We start from the raw sequence: 22744 nt of genomic DNA, 5'->3' as shown, positions 1-22744 counted from the left end.
TGGACTCACTGCCGGGTTGGTCACGGCTCCTCCTTGGCTGCCTGGTCTAAAGATGGCCCCAGGGTCCCCACCCATGGCCCCACTGTCTCCACCCCTTCCTCTGTGAAATCACCCTGCCCGTGTCCACTGCTTCTTGTCTGTGCACCACAATGGGGGCAGACACTCCTCTGCCCTGTGGGCCTCGGGCTTCCCGCCCCCAGCACATACCTCCTCCACCTCAGGAGACAGAGCCAGTCCTTAGGACAGCCACATGTGGCCCAGTGGCTACCTCAGAGGTCCCTTGGGGAGGCAGAGAAAGCAGCCCCAGCATCCCCTATGCCTGGGATGAGGCAAGCTGAGACAGTGGGGATGTCCCATGTGTTAGGGCCTGTGAGTGTCCATCCTTTGTTAACAGATGTGTGCTAGGCAGCTATGTGTGCAGGCCCAGCTCTGTGCCCTTGGGCTATGGTAGTGAAGGAGCCTGCTCTCAGGCACTTGCATTCCAGGGAGACTCCAAATTGCAGATAAGAGGGAGACCACAAGGGAGGACAGTGAACAGGTGGGAGCAGGTGCAGGGAGTTCAGCCCATCAGCCTACGCAATCCTTCCATTCCCGATGCTTCCCACCACCTGCTGTCGTCCTCAAGATGTGTTTATGTCCTCAACTGTTTTTTCTGTTCTGTACATTGTGAGAGTTCATAAAAATGGCACATTTCAACCTTACTCCTCCAAGGAAAAATGGAGTGTAGCCTTCTTGTCAGATGGCATTTTTCTGAGTGATGAAGTCACCCTGGCTGTGCACCTGTGGCCACGTCCACATGGTGTTGATGAACAACTGTGTCCCTCCAGCTGTGAGCTAAGAAGGCTCACTGGTGATCTCCCACCTGCTCTAGGGCAGCACCTGGCCCTGGGGCAGTTGGGGGGGAGCTACCAATGGCTCAGGTTCAAAACCCCAACTGCATTCACTTCATAGGAGGGAAGATGGTCCTTCAGAGCAGGGTTGTAAGTGTGAACATGTGAGAGCATGAGGCATGGACGTGAGTGTGTGAGTGAAAATGTGGGCGAGAGTGTGTGCAGAGCGTGTGAAAATGACTGTGTGGCCGAGTGAGTGGTCTCTGCCATCTTAAGGAGAGATTTGGTGTGTTTATATTTATTGTGGCAGCAAATGTACTTGACTGGGCTCCTTCCACGTATATTTCTGTTTTTCCATTACTCCTGTTTTCTCTCTTTTCCATCACCTTATTTTTGACATTTGCTAAGTTCCTGTTCATTCCCTTTGCCCCCTGGTGAATTCATTCCCTCCATTTTTATTATATCAGCAGCCCACAGCCCGGTACCTTCTACAGGCTAGTTAGCAAAAGTGCAACATTTAATTACTTCTAGGAACCAGACCTTCCTTGCCTGGGCCCCCTCACCCGGCCCCCTCACCTGGCCCCTTCACACAGCCCCCACAACAAGACTCCCAGGAAACCTGCACATTCCCTTCTTGTACTCCTCAGTCCTTAGATTTGGCCAACGCTGGTCCCTTCAGCCCAATGAGTCGGTCCCTGCAGACTTCACATCCATGGCAGCAGCCCTCAGCTGACTGTCACACTGCCCCCCCATAGCCCATCACCTGCCACCCAGGTTTCAGTTTCGGGCAACACCCAGGGTGCACAGTTCACCATAGATGTTGCCACACTAGGCTACAACCTGATTGGACAGCCATTCCCTGAACCAGCACGGACTCGGTAGGCTGAGGCCCAGAGCATGCAAGCCCACGGCTTCGGACGGACGGAATCTTGGAGTCTGGGCATCCTCCTTGGCCCTGCTGTTGCTCTTCTGTTTATAAGAGCAGAGCCGGCTGAGCGGCATGTCTCATGCCTGACGCCCATGCTGCCTGCTGACTGCCAACTGTGTCTCCCACAGGTGCAGACAGATGACCCATGCCACCGACCTGCCCCAGATCTCTGTGGTGTTCATCTTTGTCAATGAGGCCCTGTCCGTCATCCTGCGCTCTGTGCACAGTGTGGTCAACCGCACACCCTCGTGGCTGCTCAAGGAGGTCATCCTGGTGGACGACAACAGTGACAGTGGTGAGTAGGGGCCAGTGTGGCACCTCGAGAGCACAGCTGTGCTGCAGCTGGGAGCCAGAGACCTGGAGGTGGGTCGGGCTGGCCGCACTTCCAGTGGGCTCCAGCCAGAGTCCTCCCCACCTCTCCTGGCTCTGGGGACGGCTGGTACCCTTGGGCCTTGGCCGGTAGTGCATCATTCCCATCTCTGCCTTGTCTTCATGTTGCCCGCCCCCCCGTATGGCACACCTGTTGTTGGATTAGGGCCACCCTAAATCCAGCAGGATTTCGTCTCAGGATCCTTGACCGGCTATATCCATAGAGGCTGTAGTTCCAAATAAGGTCCTGTTCTGTGGTACTGGGTAGATTTGCATTTGGGGGCTCTGTTCATCCCTTATAGATGTCATCCAGAAAAGCCCCGGCAGGCTGAGCTCCCCTACATGCTGCTCACACCATTCACTCCTTGCTAGTGACAGAGGAGAGGGTCTGCTGGAGAGGAGCTGGGCCCCAGTGGGCCCCCCTGGCACACGTCCCATGCCTGCCTGGCACGAGCAGAGCCAAGAGCCTGAACTTGCCAGGGACGGCCCCCAGACTGAGGTCCCTGTGGCGTCTCCTCTGCACCCCGGAGGAGGGGAATCTGGGGCATTGTCCAAAGCCCTCAGGAGGTGCCATGTCCAACCCAGGGCCGGTGTGGATGTGTATACTGTGGAGCCCTGAACCGAACCCCTGAAAGGAGTGAGGACTGGGTGGCCACCTTCCTAGAAAGGCAGGATGAGGGCAGGAGGCAGTTCTTGGGAAGGGCCAGCTGCCCTTCCTGGGTCCCAGGGAAAGGTGGCTTCCAGGGGCGGCGGCCACTGGGCCTGAGTGCAGGGTGAGGGGAGTCCCTGCCCAGCTGCCTGGAGAGACAACCACCTTCTTCCCCCTCGGCCTTGATCTGCTGTGGCTGCCTGTTTGGGTGCACATTTGGCCTGTGGGCGCCTCCTCAAGCAGGTCCTGGGTTTGTACCTGTGCCTTCATCGAGTTTGTAATAATTTACTGACCTGAAATTCTCCTAAAATCGACCATTTAAAACATAAGTGTGTGACTCAGGGGCATGATGCACACTTACGCTGGTGTGCAGCTGTCCCCACCCTCTGTCTCTGGGACTGTCCATCTTCCCAAACTGCAGGTCTGTCCCCACGAAGCACTGAGCCCCATCCACAGCCCCATCCCACCCTCCATCTCTGCGAATGTGGCACCTAATGGGGCCTCAGAGAAGTGGGTTCAGAGGGTGTGTGTCCTCAGGGTTCATGGGTGTGTAGCAGGGGTCATGGCTGAGTATCCCACAGTGTGGACGGACCACGTGTGTGTGCCCATTCATCCGCCGTGGACGTCATTCCTCTTTACCGGGAGTAACTCAGTCCCGAGTTCTCGTGTCTGTGACTCATGCCTCTGTCCACGCAGTCCTGTGGGGTAGGGGTTAGTTTGTTGCCCCAACACTGGAGACCCAGCCTCATGGGGTGAGATCTTGTCACTCCGTGGTCTCCCGGGCCCCTGGAAGCACATCTGGCCACGGCAGGTCGTCCTCAACAGGCCCAGGGCACGTGGTGCTCCAGCCTGCTCGCACCAACTTGGGGCAACCTTGGGGCCCTCCCAGGGCATGGCTGTGCTGACGCATGTCTGTGTCCCCTGCAGTGGAGCTCAAGGCCAGCCTGGACCAGTATGTTAACAGGAGGTACCCAGGCCTGGTGAAGATCGTCCGCAACAACAGGCGGGAAGGCTTGATCCGGGCGCGGCTGCAGGGCTGGAAGGTGGCCACGGCCCCGGTGGTCGGATTCTTCGATGCCCACGTGGAGTTCGGCACGGGCTGGTGAGAGTGGGGCACCAGGGGCAGAGCTGGTGGGGGGCTGGCTCTGGGGACTCCCTGCATCAGCCAGCAGACGAGCCTGGGGCTTCCCGGCACCTAGCTCACCAGGCCAAGGCCGCTAGCAAGGCGCCGACCTCGGGGCATTACATGTGAGGACTGGTCTGTGCCCCCATCCTGCTCCCAAAGGGAATCAGATGGGCCAGCGGTTCCACAGGTCATAGCACAGAATAAGTGTGGCCTTGTGGCCTCAGATCAGGGAACACATAGTTTTGCTGCACTTGCTGTGTGCCCGTGTCGCCCCCAGGTCCTGGTCAGCTGCTCGCAGCCCAAGCCACTGGGCGCCTGTTGGAAACAATTTCCTGTCTTGTGGAGCCCTCTCGTCCACTGTGCAGGGGCGAAGTGGGTCTCTAATGAGACGCCTTCAGGGGAACAGGGCCGGGAAGTATGCAGGTGACTCAGGAGCAGGTGTGTGGGATGACCTAGAGGCACCCCACACCCCAGCAGGAGGGCTGGGTGCCTTCTGTAAAAATGGTGTCAATTGTCTGGCAAGTTGTCCACCATCAACAGGGGGGCTGGGTCCCCAGGAGGTGTTGGACCAGGGGTGGTCCAGGCCCCGCTGTCCCTAAGCAGGTGGTGCACTGATGTCCTCACAGCAGGAGCCCAAGGACATCTTGACTGAATAGCAGGATGTGCTTCAGGGCTTCCCGGAAGGTGCTGGCTGTACCCTTAACTCTTCCTATGGCTGCATGTGTGGGGGTGCCCTAGCCTGTGTGCACAAGGCCCCGTGCAAATGAGAGAGAAAAATATCGTGGCCAGGGGAAGGGCAGGGGCGACAATCCTGCGGGAACGTGCTAGGTTAGAGAACGAGGCCCGGCAGGACGTCCGGCTTGCCCACGTGGTGCAGGCAGGGGAGGGCGAGGCATGCTGTCTCCTGGTATTCAGATGGGATGTTGGAAGTGAGCCCGGGATGGGGGATTGTTGCCAGGACTGCATGTGTGTGGCGTCCGGGAAGCCCCTGAGGGCACCTGGCTCCAGGTCCTTGGGGTCACACCCATACTTCCCGGGATTGCAAACCGGGGCCACAGGGGACAGCCTGGTTTGAGGTGGCCTGGCTGGTGAGGGGACGCTCTGGACAAATGAGCCTACACATGGAGAGTGGCCTGCGGGCAGGGGGGGGTGAAACTGCACACCAGCGTCCCCGGATTGCTGAACCGATGGCCACAACCCAGACAGCTCTGAGCAACAGATGCTACGCTCTCTGTTCTGGGGCCCGAAGTCCATGAAGGGGACACAAGTGTCTGCCAAGCCACAGCTCCTGGAGGCACCTGGGGAGGGTCCTTCCTTGTTGCCTGCAGCCTGTGGATCCCATGGCAGCCCTGGGCTGTGGCCACAGCGCTCTGTCCTCACACGGCCCCCTGTCCCCCTACCATGTGTCTCACTCTCCTTAGGACCTTAGGAAGGTCCTTTTCATGGGATTTAGGGCCACCCACGTAGTCCAGGATGCTCTGCCCCTGGACTCGGACCAGGACTCGGAGTTAAACGTGCAGCGGGCGGGTCTCCCGTGAACAGGGGTGGCCATGGCACCGTCGCCGAGCCTCAGGGAAGAGTGGGCTCCGGGGGCAGGCTTGCCCCATTTCAATAGAAACTAAAACTCACGGTGTTTGTATCACGTCTCCCAATGCATATTTTTCCTTCCCTGCGATGCCCAGCATGAGACATTCCCTGGGATACTGCCCATGGGAAGGAGGGTTGGCGGTGGTCATGCCGACCGAGGGCTGGTGGGCTGGACCCCGCCGTGCGTGGTTCCCGGGTTCCCTGCTGCTCCGGGAGGCTCTGATGTCCTCCACCCGCTGCAGCAGAGCCTCGGCATCTCCTAGGCAGGTGGGGCCTTCCCTTCCCTTCTCTGGGAGCCTCTCAGCCACCCCAGGACCACACATGTGTCACAAGGGTTGGTGCCGTCCCCCTGTGTGTTTGACAGGGCAGCGAGTTTCTCCTGCTTGACTTCCTGTCCCAGCCCCCATTTCTCTCCGCTCTGCTGCCCTCGAGAGGCAGCCGTCCTCGTCCCACTATGTGGGTCACTTTCTATCATTCCCTAGAGGTCCCCACCTGTCCCTGCCAGGGTCTCTCCATGGTGTTGTGTGGGTTGCCCACTGCACAACCACACTTGGTAGCTTGCCTCCCTCTGCAGATCGTAAGCTCCCTGGGGCATGTGGAGCCGTCTGGGAGAGCCACGAGTCTGTCACTTCAAATGCAATTTCAAACCAGTGTAACTTCAATTTAACAACTGAAAACCCAGTTATCTGTCTGCAAATAGCTGTCCCTTCCCAGAGCCACCTCCACAAGGATCCTGGCTCGTTAGCAGATGAGGCGTTGGGAGAGGGCTCCTCACCACAGGGACTGCGCTGACAGTAATTAATTAATCCTCCTTGAGAAGCTGGAAGGCAGGTAAACACCAGGCTGAGGCTCGGCAGGATGGGAAGAGGGACAGGCCGCGTGGCAGGTGTTGCCAGGTGGGACCAGAGGACCCGCCCCCACAGGCTGCCCTGCCTGATCCCACACCTGACATCCCCACCCCCGCCAGTCATCACTGCAGCTCTAGCCCCGGGTCATCCGGGCAGTGGGTGGCCCATGACCTCAGAAGTCCAGCTCACAGGTCGGCTTCTGGGGGTAGCAGGTCCTTGCAGAGACAGGACACCTCCAGGGCGAAGCTGCACCTGCTTCCCTGAGGACCCCTCTGCGCCCCACAGAGACTCTGCAACTCAGGCTGCTGCCCAGAGAGGTTGCCCAAGAGCCAGTCCTTGGGTCCCCTGCTCCCTGGCTTCAGCACGTATACGCTCCCCCATTTCTCCACTCTCGCCACACATCCAGGGCTGCAGCACTGACCACATGCTCGCCCACCCCCTGACACCAGCAGCCCCACCTCCTCTGGTCATTGCCCAGGGCAATCTCCATCAACACCCTATTTAAAACTGCAACCCCAACTCACCCCTACCTTGCTCTCTTTCCTACAGGGCACCTGATACCTTCTAACATCCTTTCCCTCATATGTTAACGTCTGCTCCCCTCCCTGTCAGGGCCACTGCATACTGTTGTGTGGGTCTTATCCTTCCAACAGGCCATAAGCTCTGTGAGGCTTGGATTTTTTTTTTTTTTTTAAGTTCCAGTTGGTAAGACCAGGGTGTGGCGCATAACGGGTCCTCAAATTAGTGCTTGTGAGTGAGTGTACCTTCCACGGGAGCAGGGCGGGAGGGGTAGGGAGTGGGACTTGGAGGAGGGAGTGGCCGAGCTGTGAAGCAGGCCCGTGGCAGGCTCAGCAGGCCCGCAGGGGGTGCCCCAGGAAGAGGAGGGCAGCTGCGGCCCTGCAGGCCCAGGGCTTCAGGGCCCACACCCTTGCACTGCAGCCGGCCGGCAGGGCCCCCCGGTGTCACCCTGCCTGTGGGGGGCAGGCCCCTCCGTGGGGCACAGGCTGGAGGTCCCGCACCCAGGCCCCTCCTCACAGGCCCCGTGCCCTCTGCAGGGCTGAGCCCGCGCTCATGCGGATCCGGGAGGACCGCCGGCGCATCGTCCTGCCGGCCATCGACAACATCAAGTACGACACGTTCGAAGTGCAGCAGTACGCCAGCGCGGCCCACGGCTACAACTGGGGCCTGTGGTGCATGTACATCATTCCGCCCCAGGACTGGCTGGACCGTGGAGACGAGGCAGCGCCCATCAGGTGAGCCAGCCCTGGGCAGGAGGCGGTGGGGGCAGGGGATATGAGGTGGGGCGGGCTGGGGGGCAGGGGCAGGCGCCAGGCGGGGAGGGAAGGCGGCTTGGCAGGTGCAGGGACTGCGCTGGCCGCGGGGGATGCATGGGATTGCGGGTCTGGCCTACGCGTGTGACCTGACTGGAGAACAGGTGAAGGGGGGACGGGAGGCGGAGATGCAGGCCAAGGAGCAGAAAGGAAGAGCCAGTGATAGAGAAGCAGCTGTGGACAGAGGATGGGAGACCAGAGAGAGAGAGAGAGAAGAGCAGGAGGGAGATAGCAGGACAGGGACCCAGAGCCCAGACGGGGCAGCTGCCCCACAGGAGCCACAGGCATGTGTGGCGGGACCGTGAGGCCAACAGGGCTGCAGACAGAGACCTCAGAGCTGTCCTCAAATGCGGGTATTTATTTAAAATGGCCCCTAAACATGAAAACAGAGATATTTTTCAAGTTAAAAATACACAAACCCAGGACTCCTGGGTGGCTCAGTGGTTGAGTGTCTGCCTTCAGCTCAGGTGTGATCCTGGAGTCCTCGGATCAAGTCCCCCATCGGGCTTCCTGCGCGGAGCCGACATCTCCCTCTGCCTATGTCTCCCATGAATAAATAAAATCTTTTAAAAAATACACAAATCCCACACATTTTGGGAGATGGGAAGGCCCAACTCTCACAAGGTGGAGCTGAGAAGGGGCCACGTCTAAACCGGTGTGGGTCTCCAGCACCCCCGGATCCTCCGCCACCTGATCCATGTCCATCACCGACTCCAGCTACACTCAGCAGCCACGTCCTTGTCCGCTGAGCCCTAGGAACCTGGGCTTCGTAACTGGGCCCTAGGGGTGCGCAGCCGCAGGGGCGTCTCCCAAGGCAAAGCTGCTGATCCTGGGGGCCTCTCACAGGGGCCTGAGATTTCAGGGGCTGGGAGTGCCCCCCTCCCTGTCCAAACTGGTATGTTCCTGCCGACGTCCTGCTGAAACAGGTCCTGTGCTTGGGAGTGACCGACGCCATGTGTCCTTGTGCCTTTGAAAGCTCTCTCCCCCCAGGAGGGTCTGGTGGGGCATCCAGGCACCCACCCCTGCTGGCAGAGAGCAGCCTGGATATCCAGCAGTGAAGCTAGTGGACACTAGGGCTGAATAGCACGGCCAGAGCCTTCACTTCACTGATTTTGAGGAAAATAACACTGCCAGCAGAGAGGGCCGCCCTGAGCAGTGAGACCAAGGACCCCCAGGAGCCGGCGCAGCAGCCCCCGGGAGGCCCGGTGCTGTCCCAGCAGCCACTTCCTTGGAGATGGCCCCAATGCTCCTGAGAGATGTAGGAGCTCTGGGGTCCTTGGCAGTCGAAGCGGGGCACAGAGCCACCCATGTCCAGAAGCTGACCTGCAGGTCCCCAGGCTCAGTCCAAGCAAGGAGTGGCAGCTTGAAGCTATTTTCCTTCATTCAAGATGTGCCTGCTGGCCCCGCTTAGGAGGAACCCAGGCCCAGCATTTCCATTTTAGGAGTCAGTGAGGTCAGAAACCCTGAGGGGAAGCACCTGAAATTTTTGGCGACCTCTGGACATCCTGGGCTGCCTGGGAAGCAGGATTTTCTGGCCAGGCCGTGTCTTGTCTCAAACTTTGCTCATTCCAAGCACCCCCTGAGAGCTTTTGAAAACCTTGATGCAAAACTGCAAGTAAAACACAGGTGAGGCCTCCACACAGACCGGAGGCCAGAGGAGACGGATACGGCTAGTGTGTCACGGGAATGCCAGCCTCCGCCAGGAGGGAACGCAACCGCCGGAGGTGCCTGGGCCACTGGGAGGGCCGCACCGGGCGCTGCTGAGAACACAGGGTGGTCGGAGCTCCCAAGGAGCCTGGCACAGAACGAACTGGCAAAACCACTTCCCAAGACCTTTGGCGGTTTCTCCTCAAGGTAAACCACATCGAACGTGGCGAGCTGTCCCATCTGCCATCGGCCTGGAAGATGTACACACCTGCATCCATGCAGACTCATGAGGATGCCCACAGCAGCAGCACTGGGAACAGTGATGGAAACGCCCCAGAGGACCTACAGGTGTGGACAGGTAGACCAAGGTCCCAGAGAGAAGGGACGAACCATCATCCGTGGAACGACACAGGTGAAACTAAGGGCTGTGGGGCTGGGCCAGTGCGGCTGGCAGGGACGCGCTCCCACTGTGTGCCACAGTGCTTGGAACTGCCCAGAGGGGCGTGGTTAGAGGAAATGACCGGCTCTCGGGGGTGCTGGACACTGACTTTGAGCTGTCACTAATCTTGGAGACCCGGTGTCACAGTGGCCCTCGCCGCTCCGGGGGACAGGGGCTTTGCTCAGCAAGTCCCTGGGGTTACTCCCCGGGGTCTCAAATGGCTGGAGTCACAGTCCGGAGTGTAGACTCAAAGAAGGGGAGCACACCCGGGGACACGGAAGCTCTGGCCAGGTCCCAGGGGTGGAAGAAGGGCTGAGCCCAGCCGGTGGGCACCCTTGACCCGTTGCCCCTCATCTCTGTCCTTACTACAAGGATGCCCCCAGGGCACTGCCTGGACAGGCCTTCTCACCACAGCCTGCTTAGCAGACCCTTCAGATGAAACACTGTGCCCAGCTCCCTGCAGAAGGTGCCCTTGGTGGTCATACAAGTGACCCTGACTGGACAGATTGCTCCCTGTACCCAGAGCTGGGTCCCTGCAGGTCCACGCGGGTGTTCCTGGAACGTGCTCTGAGAGCTCTTACCCCCACATCCCTGGTGGGAAGAGCTGCTGCCCTTTGGAAGGACTCGCCTGCGCATCCACATCGCAAGCCACGCTGGGAGAGGCTGATGGTTGGAGACTGACATTAGGGAACGTCCGTGCCGTTCGTTATCCTGGAAGCTGAAGAAAGAGGGAAGAATGGAAGGGATGATGTGGCCTGGACGCTGGGGAGAAAGTATGTCAGCTGGCGGCCCCTCCTGCACCGGGGCGCAGCGTGCAGGGCTGCGTGTGCACAGGCCACAGCACCGGAACCTCATGCATCCCATGGCCATGAGCCCGTGCACACGGCTGGAGCTCCTGTCCCCAGGGCCCCACTGTGCATCCGGGGGTGGTGGGGGCCTTGTGGGCATGGGTGTCTTCCAGTAAGCACGAGGGCCCAGGACAAGCCTCCAGGAAGGGAGACCTTCGGGTCGGGCTGAGGGGCCTCTCCCACGGGGGAGTGAGGGTTGAGGGCCTGATCACATACACACACACACACACACACACGCAGATACACACACCTGCACAAGACACACCCGCACAGATGCACACTCACACCTACACATATACCCCCCCCAAGAACACACACACCTGCACACACTTACACACACACTGGCACACACACATACCCACATATGCACATGCACACAGATGCACACTCATAGCTGCGTACACACGGCCACACGTACACACACATTCACACATGTATACCCCCCCACGCAATCCTGCACACATACCCGCACACACAAACACATCCAGCTGTGCACACACCTGTACACACAAAACCACATGTCGACATGGGCACGCATAGACATGTGTGCACGCATTCACACCCACACACATAAGTGTGCAGACACGTCGTGCACAGACACAGATGCACTTGCACACACAGAGAATTGCTTCCTGGTCACAGTGGAAGAACACCGATCCCTTCCTCTCTGACTTTTTTGCTTGCCTTCTAAGAGGTGCTTCCGGTGGTGCTGGGTGGTACCCGCAGCCATGGGGGGGTCCTGTCCATCATCCGTGTTCACTCCAGCCTCCACACTGATGGCCTCCAAACTGACCTCCTTTGTGCTGTGACACAGCTTCGTGCAGCAGCTGGCTTAACGCCCGAGACAAATGCCAGGCGGGGTCGGCGGGATACTAATGCACACTCCCAGGCTCCCGACACTTGCTGTCGTTCGTGTTCACTGACACCTATTGTCCACATGGCAGCCACTGGAGGGGGGCACCGTCTGGCCCCTGGGGTGCCAGCGGAGAGGCGGAGTGCAGGGAGGACCACAGCTAGTGGGCTCAGAGCTGGGCCGGCCCTCACGGCTGTGCTGCTCCTCACGGCTCTGAACCACCCCTTGGAGCACACAGCGCACTTCTGGCCTTCCAGTCGTTGCTTCACACCTTTCCAAGAGGGCTGATCTAGTCCACACCGGTTTCTCCAGAGACTCACCATCACTATGTCTCTGCATTTAGCATGGACTATGTGCACCACGGCTCCTTGTGCTCCCAGGGCACCATGCGCTGCGTGTTCTCCAGGGGCCTTCCCATGCTCACAGGCAGAGCGTGTGCCTGGCCACGCCATGAGCATGTGGTTTTCCAGGCGCCGGAAGCACACTGGCTCACCTTGGTGTTTGTCAGTCTCCTGAAGGCCGAGCGGTGCATCTGGGGTCCTCATTTTACCAGCCCTCCCTTTGTGTGGGGCTCCAGGGTTACATGGCTTGGGAGTGTGTATCGTGTGTGTGTGTGTGTGTGTGTGCATCAGGTGTGCCTGTGTGTCTAGGCAGGAGCCTAGGTGGGGGGCCCTGGCTGTGCACCATGCATGTCACACAATAGCCCGGGAATAAGGATGCCCCATGATGATGTCTCCCCGGAACCCGAGAACCCCTCAGCCAAAGCATCCCCAGCTTGCTGTGTTGTGTAATCACAGCAGAATTTCTCATGCAAATAAGCTCAGTGGCAGCTGATTCTCCTTCCACCACCTCGTGAGTTTATTTTAAGTTTATTTTGGAACTTGGAGCAATAATTAAAAAAAATCATTACCAGCTATAATAGACTTGGCAGGAAATTTGGCACTTTGATTCACCAGAGATCACCCTTAGATTTCTCGTTGCTGTGAAGAAAATGAGAGAAGTGCCTGCTGTGCGCCGGTGAATTATTACCTAACCCGTCAGACACTTGCTATTGAAAGTCAAAGGCGGCATTAAAATTTTGTTACTGTTAGATTCGTGGCCAAAATGTAATGACAGAACAAATTGAATCTTTGGACGAATAAAAGGATAATCGTTTCTTAATGCCTCTGTTATTCTTGGACAACTGATGGGCATTTACTTTGACTTCCCACTCACTGAGCAGAAGTGCTTCTCTCAAACTGTGATTGAGACCAGTCTTTGCTGTCGTGTTAGTGAAGAGGGTTGTCGCCTGTGCAGGAGTCGCAGGAGCAGCCGCAGCAGCCGCAGCAGCAGAGGGAGCGGCTTCTGCCTCCACCTGGGTGCTGGGGCGGCCCCAGGGCCTTGGGGCCTGGGCAGCCTCTGCTGGCTCGTCTCAGGGCTTGGGAGACACCAGTCCCTCAGCCGACAAGCAGACCCGCTCTGTCTTTGATTTGGGGCAAAATCTTTCATCAAAGCTAAGAGTCCTGCTTTCTTACAGCATCTGGACTGTGCCTACTTCTTGCTAGAGATATACTTTCTCTTTCTATCCTTCCTGCCTGGAAGACACTCACTATATGTGAAATTCATTGTTGAATGAATGAATGGATGAATGAATGCACAATACCATCCACGGTGAGGCTGTTCTCTTGCTCTCCAATACTTTGTCTCATTGTGCCTCAATTTATTATTGGTGCTCCGCGAGACCACTTCCCAGGGACCCGTAACTGATAGATCTTTAGTGAAGAGTAGAAAAGATGTAACTAGAACATAGATGCTTGATTTCACAGAATTTCTGGAGATGAGGCAAGATTCACTGACATCTTTTAAATGTGTCGGTGTAAATGATTATAGAAATAATAGGACAGACTGCAGTCTGCTCACTCTACAGCTTCAAAGTGTGTCGTTCAGAAAGAATCTGATGTCGGGGGGTGGGGCATAGAGTTGAGCAGTGCACAACCTATGCAATGGCCCAGTGCAGCCCTGAGTCCTGGCATGCAGATGGGACAAAATGATGAAGGAGATAGGCAAAAGACTCAAGCTTGGGAAATGATGTTCAGGGCAACCAAATAACTCATTAGGTAAACTGACTTCTTTAAAATCCCCTCCACTAATTTGCCTGAGTTCAGTGCTGGTTTTGAGGTCTGATGTTCTTCAATTAGCATTTGGACCTGTCCTGTGCTGAGTGCTTTACAGGCTCTGAAGGATATGAAGGTGACCCTGAGAGGGGCCCCTGAGTCCTGAGGCGTCCCAAGTCCTGGGCTCTCCCAGCCACCGGCACCCCCAGCAGGTCGGGGCTCAGGGTACCGTACCTGTGACCTGCTCAGGGCTGTCTCTGCCCCCACCAGGACCCCCGCCATGATCGGCTGTTCATTCGTTGTGGACCGCGAGTACTTCGGGGACATCGGGCTGCTAGACCCAGGCATGGAGGTGTACGGTGGTGAGAACATTGAGCTGGGCATGAGGGTAAGTGGCGCTGCATGGGGCTGCGAGGCAGCAGCCTGAGCACTGCTGGGTAAGGGCCAGCTGGAGTGAGGCTGTGCAAGGGGTCCGCGTGGGAAATCGCACAGCACGGTGGTGCGTGGGTGCTCTGTGGCCCCGCCAGCGCTGGAGGGTGTTGGAGCTGGTCCAGTGCACGGGGAACCAAGCGTCCGCAGTGGGACACCCCTGCAGCTGTCCTGCATACTGGGCACATGGTTCTGTGTTTGTCGCAGTGCAGATGGGCTTGTGGGTACCTGAGGCCCCAGGTTGCTCCCAGCGGGCTCGTGCAGAGGCCCCCCCAGACAGGACGGGTCACGGGGGCCCCACTGGGGAGAGCATAGGCTGGACAGTCAGGGACACCCCCAAGGGAGGCCCCAAGCTGTGCCTCAGCCGCCATCCCCCCCTGCACCCAGGGGCCCCTCCTGCCTCAAACTTCCTCACCCGCTGCTTGGAGAACTAATGGAAAGTTCTGGAAGAATCCTGGTAGCAAATCTGGGGTGGCCGAGCTCCTTCTCTCCTGGACGCCTGAAGCGGACGTCCGAGTGGCCACCCGGGGAGGTGCTTCACTGCTCCTAGGTGGCTAGGGACACACCCTGGATAGCCCTCAAAACCAGAGCACGACACACCTGAGCAGGTGGCTTTGGAGATCTTAGAGGCTCAGTGAGCAAGCCCCCCACCAGCACTGGGTGAGACTCTCTCAGCCCCTCCCTGGAGCCCGTGTTTCCCACAGGAGCCAGGCCTCGCTCACTGTGCACTGTGAGCGCCGGGCCCCCAGCTCTGGAGGGAACCAAACAGATGGAACAGATCCTGACTTCCTGCAGCTCAGCTTCCAGGGAGGAGGTGAAAGAGAAAGTGTGTCACTTAGTGAGGACCCCAAGGGGAGAAAGGAAGCAGTGGGGGCCAGAGTGCAGAGGAAGGGGCAGTTTTAAAGGAAGACCTCCAGGTGCTGTGCAGGAGCTGGGGGTGATCAAGGGAAGGGGACGATGCTCCAGGCAGCGGGAATGACAGGTGCAAAGGCTCTGGGGCAGGATCATGCTTGATGTGCTCCAGAAGCACAGACACATGTGCAGCCTGCTGAGTGGGGAGGGGGAGGCGGAGGAGGTGAGGGTCCAGCTTCTGCTCTGAGGGAGCTGGGGGCCTCGGAGGCTCTGAGCAGAGGCTTGGCTTCCACGTTTCAGGGATCCCTCTGGCTCCCGGGATTCCATGGTGGAGGGAGTGAGGGCAGAAGCAGAGAGGCCAGGACTTCTGGGATGATACTGGGAGGTGACGTGCTTGGACTGGGGAGGAGATGGTGAGCTCCTGCGTGGACTGGGTGTGTTCTTGAGGAAGTACCCATAGGCTTTGCTGGGGGCGGGGATGGGGGCTCAGGGGTGATCAAAGTTCCTCACTAGAGTTTGGCCTGAGCAGCTGGGAAGGTGCACAGGTCCCCGTTGCAGTAGAGAGGAGGTGGCCTGGAAAGTCCCGGCATCACCCAGAGCCCCAGAGTCCCGCCTCACTGCTGGGATCGGACCCAAACTGTGACTCTTCTCTGCAGAAGTGGCTTCACTTCTAAGAGTTTGGTTCAGAGCCTCATTTTAGTCTGAAAAGAAAGAAAATTGGGTTTAATTCGGAGTGGACGGCGCATTCGAAGGCTGTTGTTCGCGGCGGGACCGGGTGGTGGCCTTTCCAGGGCCCTGTGACCCTCAGCGCCAAGGTCACTTCCAAAAACCAGCTCTGCTTCCAGGGAGTCAGCTGGGCCCTTAGGTACATGGATCGTGACCTCGTGACCCGGCCTGATCCCTGCCCACACAGCACTTGGTGTTTCCTCCGCATTCCCACTGTCCCGTGGGCCACGCGTGTGCAGGGACTGAAGCTCCCTGCCCGAGCCCGTGGATGCCTCCCCCAGCGGTTCTGGCCTAACTAGCAGGTCCAAGCCCTGACATGGTGCAGCTCATGTGGCTTGGGAATGGGGTCCTCTCTCTCAGGCCGTGGCATCCAGCCTCGGGGTTCACTGCATTTGACGCCCTGAAGCCCCAGCTTGATGGCCTTGATTCTGTGAACTTTGCTCTGGGCCCAGCAGAGACAGGAGGCCCTCAGGGGGCTGGGCCTCAGTGCCTCGGGGTGGCGCGACGGCCGTAAATGGATGGTGTCCCTTGGGAACTCGTCAGGGGAGGGGCCCCAAGCAGCCCCCTGGAGCTGTTTCTGGAATTAGAACAAGAGGAAGCCAACATGAGTATTGGATTCCCGATTTTAAAACAAGGTTTGAGCCAAGACTCCCAAGTGGCCACGACACTGAGTCTGGAGGGCCTGCGACACTGCCACAGAGGCTCTGCCATCAGAGGTCTGGGCCACGCACGTCCCGCGGGTGGATCAGGCAGACGTGGCTTCCCAGGCCGCAGTCCTCAGGCTCCCACTGCACCTCCATCCTCTAGAGGTTTTCTTAAAACACAGACCACTGGGCTCCACCCCAGGGAGTCACACTCAGGGCTCAGCCTGGGTGCCGGCGTCTCCAGCACGTTCTCGGGGCTGTGAATGCTGCTGCCCGGAGGCCCACGCTGGAGCCAGCCCCAGGCGGCCGAGCACCCCGAGCGCACCCAGGGGCAGAGCTGGGGTCCTGGCTGGCGTTGGAGGCCCGGCAGTCAAGCCAAGTAGTGCTCTGGTCGGTTGGGGTCCTGGGTTGGTTGTTGCTTTTCCCTCTGGAGCCTTTGTTCACAGGGATCGCTTAGGCTGGTCCTGAAAAATTTCTACAGTTTGTCGAAATCACACATTTCTAAACCCATTTGCTTTAGGCTTTTTGGTTAAACCCAGGGACTCTTGGGGTTATGGGTATAAATCTCATCCAGTAAGAACGCTCACCTCTCCCTTTTCTTTGATTAATGTTGATTAACTCGGATTGAACAGATTAAATACTATTCAACAACGATCAGTTCCATTTCTGCCCTGAGTTGATTAAAATCCCCTTGAACGTTTTATAACAACACAAATATAGTGTGTTTATGCTCCTGTTGAAGCACTTTGAGCGTCTGGCATCACAGCAGAAATTCCCCCAAATGCTGAGAACGTTCTAGTTTATCCACTATGTTAAACTTACACCACATCTCAAGTTCTCTGAAGCGTTTCAGAATTGTTTGCAATTCTATTTAATTCTCTGGCATCCAGACGTGGGGTCAGAGCCTGGGAAACACCAGGACACAAGGTGATGGAGGGGTGGCAGCACCTGGGAACACCCCAGTCCAGCAGAGGAGGTGTGCCCTGTGAGCAGCCAGCAGCCTGTGCCGGTGTTGGCGATCAGAGAGGGAGGAAGGACAGGGACGGGTCTCACCTGGTGGCCAGCAGGACGTCGGAGGCCAGGGGTAGCATAGACAGGCATTCTCTGGGGCATTTGAACAGGGACATGTAGCAAAAGGAGACCCCGGAGCCCGACTGTGCTCAGCACCCCTGCGTGGTGATCACGGGCGGGACCCCGGTGTCCCCAGCCTTGGTCTCCATGGTGTACAGTGGGGTCTGGGCTCGGGGCTGCTGCACAAGGTCCTGCCTGTGGGGCGAGGGCTCTGGTGCTGCTGGGGGAGGGGTCGGGGGCCACTTTGCTAAGGGAGGCGACCTGGGCATAGACGTGGGATGGATATGGTTACAAATACGGCTCAGATGTCTGAACAGACGCCAGCATGGACACTAGGGATGGACATGCTCATACAGTATCACTTCACGTGTGTCCTGTGCGCTTCACGTACATAACCCGCGTGGCCCTGCATGATTATGCATGTTCCTTTTTACTCTTGTTGCTGCTGGGTTTCAGGTAGCTTGCCAGGAAACAGGAACATTCCAGGAAGAGGACATAAACTATAAATATGAGAAGGGAGAGAGGAAGATGCAGGCAGGGACAGGGAGGAGAGGACTCGGGCGAACACGGGACCAGCAACGCGGCCCACGCCCCCGCTCCCGGCACGCGGTGCAGGCAGGCCAACTGCTGGAGGCCATGGTCACACCGGCCCTGGTGCCTCTGCCGTGGGGATGCTGGTGGTGCTGTCAGGGCAGCGGCTCACTTGCACCTGCCACTGGCCTAGGGCCCCGGCCCAGTTCCTGAGTTTAGAGCAGGGTCTCCCCACAAACCCACCTGCCGTGGGCTAGAGATAGGCACAGAGGGGCGACAGCAGGGTGACCAGGCAGGCTCCATTTGTGTCCCCAGAGCAGACATCTGTCACTATCCCCCGGAGATGCTGACAGCTGGGGGGATGGACAGGGTGAAGGGGTCCTGTGGCGGCTCCTCTGCAGCCCTCCTCCCTCCTGGCCTCGTCCCATGTGGAAGCCCAGAGAGCCCCAGACTCCTCACTCTGAGAACTAAGCCCGGACTCGCTCCTGTGATCCACAGGACCCGCAGCACCACCACCCCGTGCCCCATTCCCCACCCACCTGCACACTCAGGAAGGCTCCAACTCTTCTTCCACGGCCAAGCCACACTGGCCCCTCTGTGGCTGCCCCTTCCAGCTCGGCTCTCAGCCCCACAGCCTCTTCCTCCCACGGTGTAGCCGCGGCCGGGCCCCTGTGGCCCCTTGCTGGTGCTTCCCCCTCCCTGCCGTCTGTGAAGGCTACACCTGCCTCGCTCGATGCTTGTTTGCTGCTGAAGCTGACCCTGAGTAGTCAGTGTTCCAAGCATTTGTAGGAGTATAAGAATCATCTGGAAGGCAGAGGCACTCTGTGACCCGCTAGATGCTGGAGCCCAGGGTGGGGCACATCCTAGGTGCTGGGGGTGCAGCAGGGGACACAGCAGACACAGGTCTCTGCTCACCTCCAATAAATGCCTATGGTGTGTGGCGTGCCCTCTGCAGCACCAGTAGAAAGACACAGACAGGGAAGGGGTGGAGAGGTGTCACTGGATGGGCAACCCGGAAGGAATGCCAATACCTGAGCCAGTGTGAAGGAGCAGAGGAAGCAAGCTGTGCACTGTGGGAGGGAAAGGCATTCCCAGCTGAGGGACAGCACATGCAAAGGCCCTGAGGCAGAAGCATGCCTGGCAGGAGTGTGGCCCTCATGGCAGAGACCACAAGCGGCCCCACGGTCTTTCTCCCGCCTTCCTGTGCAGACAAGCCTTGTAGCCATAGCTGTCTCTGCTCTGTCCTTAGCGCAGGCAGCCAGGCCCACTGGGAGGAGTAACTCTGTGGTCTGGGGCCAAGTTCCATTTCTGTGATTGTAGAAATGCCAGCTGCTCATCCCCTAATGAGGAGAGTCCGAGAGCCAATTAGGGGCAAATGAATCCATCGCCGCCGTTCAGTTAATAGAGGCCAAGACAGAATCAAGCGGCTTGGATCTCGGCTGGGAGAGCCGTCTGCGGAACACGAGCTGGAAATCGTTTGCTTCTCTATTCTGAGACTTTCAGACCCGCCGCTTTACAGAGTTACAGGAAAGCCCTTTTAGTGCTGGGGCCCATCACTGCGCCTTCAGACGCCCTTGGGGGATGTTGGCGTCAAGCATCTCGGGCCCAGGATGGGGGGCTTTCCCTCACCCTCCCAGAGCAGGGGAGCGGCAGAGTCACCGAGGGAGGGTGCTAGGGAGGGGTGCCCATGCTGCTCCACGGCCCACATGGCTTCTAGATGTCAGAGGAGTATGCGGTGCACCTCAGGCTGGTCCCAAACCTTCCTCTGAGCAGCAGGTGCAGGAGAGGGCTGGGAGCCCATAGTAAGGTCCTGTTCTTGCTGCCTTCAGGAAAGGCTTGTTCTAGATGCACGTGGTAAGCCAGCTCAAGTGACAAGGTAAGGATGCATCCCTGCTCCCCGGCAGCCCACGGGGCAAGGTCTACTCACCTGCCCCCAGGTGCCTCCAACCAGAGGAAGCAGGCCTCCAGGCGGGGGGCAGAGCCTCTGTTCCCGTGAACATCTTTGTGGAGGGGCCCTGTTTCTTGCACAGGGTCATCAGAGCCCCCCAGCTTGAGACCTGTGCTTGGAGCTGGGCTCTGCCAGTTAGCCAGCTGGGCCCCTCTGAGCCTCAGTTTCTCCATCTATCACGGAGAGGGGTGGTAGGACTGAACTCCAGGGCTGGCAAGGATGAAATGGAAGTTCTTGGCCTGAAACACGACAAACACTCAGTGACTACTCATCAGTATGGCGCAGGCATTTCTGGGCACCATTCTCCTTTCCTTCATAAAAATGCCTCTTATTAGAAAGACACTGAGGTAAGCAAACCGGAGCAACATGAAAGTCACACTAATTCTCTGTCAGTGCCCAGATGCTTGTCCTTTCAGAGCCATTTTGCAGACGTGGTGGCCTCGCCCGCGGACATGTGAGCACGCGTGTTCCCTCCCCGAGGTCTTCACTGCATGCTCAGAGGGGCAGGTCTGGATCTGGGAAGCTGCGTGACCATAGCTCCCACCACCCGCGGTCCCCACACTAAGGCTTCAGTCCCCTTGGAACGCACTTTCTATGCAGGGAAGCTTGTGATCTTCCCTCGTATGGCCTGAAGAGATGAGGCCCGGGCTCTCGCTGCCCTCGCCGAGCGCCGTCCCTCTCCGCTGACGCTGGCGGGGGCGCGCACCTGTCCGGCTCACTCCGCGCAGGACGTGTGGGGCCGGCAGTTGCATCTTTCCACATCGTCGCTGTAGAGTTTTCTTGGCCGCTGTCTTGTGTCCCCTCTTTCAACCGAACCTTGGAAACATTTCAGCAACTTCTGCTCCATCGGTGCATCACTTGAGCTGGCTGACAGCCAACACACCACCAGGAGAGACCCGGAGACCGTCTGAGCCCCCGACCCTTCGCATCTGGCGCATTCTTTGCCCTGCCTTCCCCCCGGGTCCCAGTAGATGCTGTCAACAGAGGCTGATGTCCTTTCACAAACACGGAGAGCACCAGGGCTCCTGGCAGTGGCCCCGCCACCTGGGCGTCCAGCTGCATACCTAGTGGGAGGTGCCCCCCGGCCTCCCTACTTCCCATCTCTGCCCTGATCTGCTGCGTGTTCTGGGCCATCTCCTCGGCCCCACACCCCAGTGAGTTCTCTCCTCAGCTGTGTCCAGACGGCTACCCAAGCCACTTCCTCAACTTTGGTTTTTAATCTTAAGGAGAGTATTTCATATTTACAACATGTTCCGCTGGTATTCTTCATTATGTGGCTGTTCTTAGAACTGCTTGCTTTGATTCAAGCTCTCCTCTTTCTTGATGAGTGGTTTCCCCTCCTTCCTTCATCTCCGAAAGCCCTCAGGACCTGCGAACGTGCTCCTTGGCCTCTTTCCTAAATCCCATCTTGGGTTGGTGGGTGATTCTTCTGGAACTGGGTTCTCCTCATGTGCTCTGTGCATCCGTTTGAGATCCCATCTTTCATGGGAATTGTATCTTCATGCTTACTGGTCCATGGATGCTGGCCCCCCAGGCCCCAGCTCGGAACTAAGCAGCTTAGATTTCACCCCGAGACCCGCCGGGCCCAGTGTTCCATGGGCTTTGCATCTCTTCTTCCTGTCCCGCTGTCTAGCTGCAGCCCAGGGAGCAGCTCTTCTGCTCATGGTTGGGGCACCCAGCCAGCGCCCAGCCACAGACGCGGTCCCTGGCTGTCCGTGAGGTCAGGTGCCTGCACCTCAGAGCTCCAGCCCCAGTCCCACAGCAGCTGTCTGCTCCTTCTGCGTGGTGGGGAGCTTCCTCTTCTTTTCCAAATATACTTGAAACTTTTAAATAACGTACCTACCACTGTGTGTTCGGGGAAGATGGAGAAGATGTCCACACCTGTGGCATTAACTAGATACCTCCTCTGTCGCTTTGTCCAGCTGCTGTGGGCCTGGATCAGGAGATGCGGGGGGCATGACCCAGGAGGTACAGCCTCACCTCTGCTTGAGGACAGAAAGTGCAAGAACACGCAGCCCCACCCTCCAGTAGTGTCCAAAGGACAGAGCTACTGGGATTGAGGACTATGCCCAGTGCCCAGGGTGCTTGGAGGGTGGACAAAGGGGAGAGAAGCACTTAGCGCAGCTGCCTCCAAACTCACGAGCATCAGAATCCCCTGGAGGGCTTGTTAAGATACAGACTGCTGGGCCCGGGCCCACCCGGGTGTCTGTTCAGCAGGTCTGGAGGGGCCAACCACATGCATCTCTAAAGTGCTCCCAGGTAAGGCTGCTGCTGCTGGTCCAGGGATCACACTTTCAGATCCACTCAGTTTCAAAATGAAGGAAACCATTTTTTTCTTTTTGTTTGCTTGGGTGTTCAGCGCATGCTGGGAAACAAGTGGCAGGAACTTGGAATAAAAGTCCAGCTTGGAAGTTTCTGTGGGTCTGGTAGCGGGAGTGGAACATGGAAGTAGCTGTTTTAGAGCAAATGTGTGTATACACATATTGTCCCAGGGAGAGACGTTTTCTTGTCAAAAATGTATGAATTGAGCCCAGCTGAGCCCTGGGAGATGGACTTGCCTTCCCAAAGCTAAACCCAGTTAATTCTGCGCCTAGTGCAGTGTCGCTCCTGCAGAACAAGGGGTCTGTGTGACAACAGGGGGACATCAGCCCGTGGCCGCATTGGCGGGGGGGGGAGCGGGGGGGACAGGGGGCATTGAGCAGATTGGAGATTTTTTTTAAGATTTTATTTATTCATGAGAGATGCAGAGAGAGAGAGACAGAGACATAGGCAGAGGGAGAAGCAGACTCTCTCTGGGGACCCCAATGTGGGACTCAATCCCAAGACCCAGGGATCGTGACCTGAGCCAAAGGCAGACGCTCAACCACGGATCCACTCAGGCATTCCTGAAAGTCTTTTAAATTAGATTCAGAGGCAAAATCTCCAAAAGTCATACACACAGTTTCTCCTGAGTGAACATGAAGCCCTGGTTGTTTGTTGAAGGTGGAAATTCTGC

At 57.9% G+C, this 22744-nt stretch overlaps 1 protein-coding gene across 1 annotated transcript in view; it reads left to right on the top strand.

Annotated features, from left to right (window-relative positions):
* The window catches only part of GALNT9 (polypeptide N-acetylgalactosaminyltransferase 9), a 75618-nt gene that overhangs the window by 38507 nt on the left and 14367 nt on the right, over positions 1-22744 (top strand). Inside the window, exons 3-6 of the mRNA XM_041728346.1 lie at positions 1887-2053; positions 3704-3878; positions 7393-7590; positions 13819-13936. Coding sequence (XP_041584280.1) covers positions 1887-2053; positions 3704-3878; positions 7393-7590; positions 13819-13936 — 658 coding nt within the window. The remainder of the gene's footprint in view (positions 1-1886; positions 2054-3703; positions 3879-7392; positions 7591-13818; positions 13937-22744) is intronic.

The sequence above is a fragment of the Vulpes lagopus genome, chromosome 14 (assembly GCF_018345385.1).
Source record: "Vulpes lagopus strain Blue_001 chromosome 14, ASM1834538v1, whole genome shotgun sequence".
Classification (NCBI taxonomy): Eukaryota; Metazoa; Chordata; class Mammalia; order Carnivora; family Canidae; genus Vulpes; species Vulpes lagopus.
This window is presented reverse-complemented; position numbering and strand designations above follow the sequence as displayed.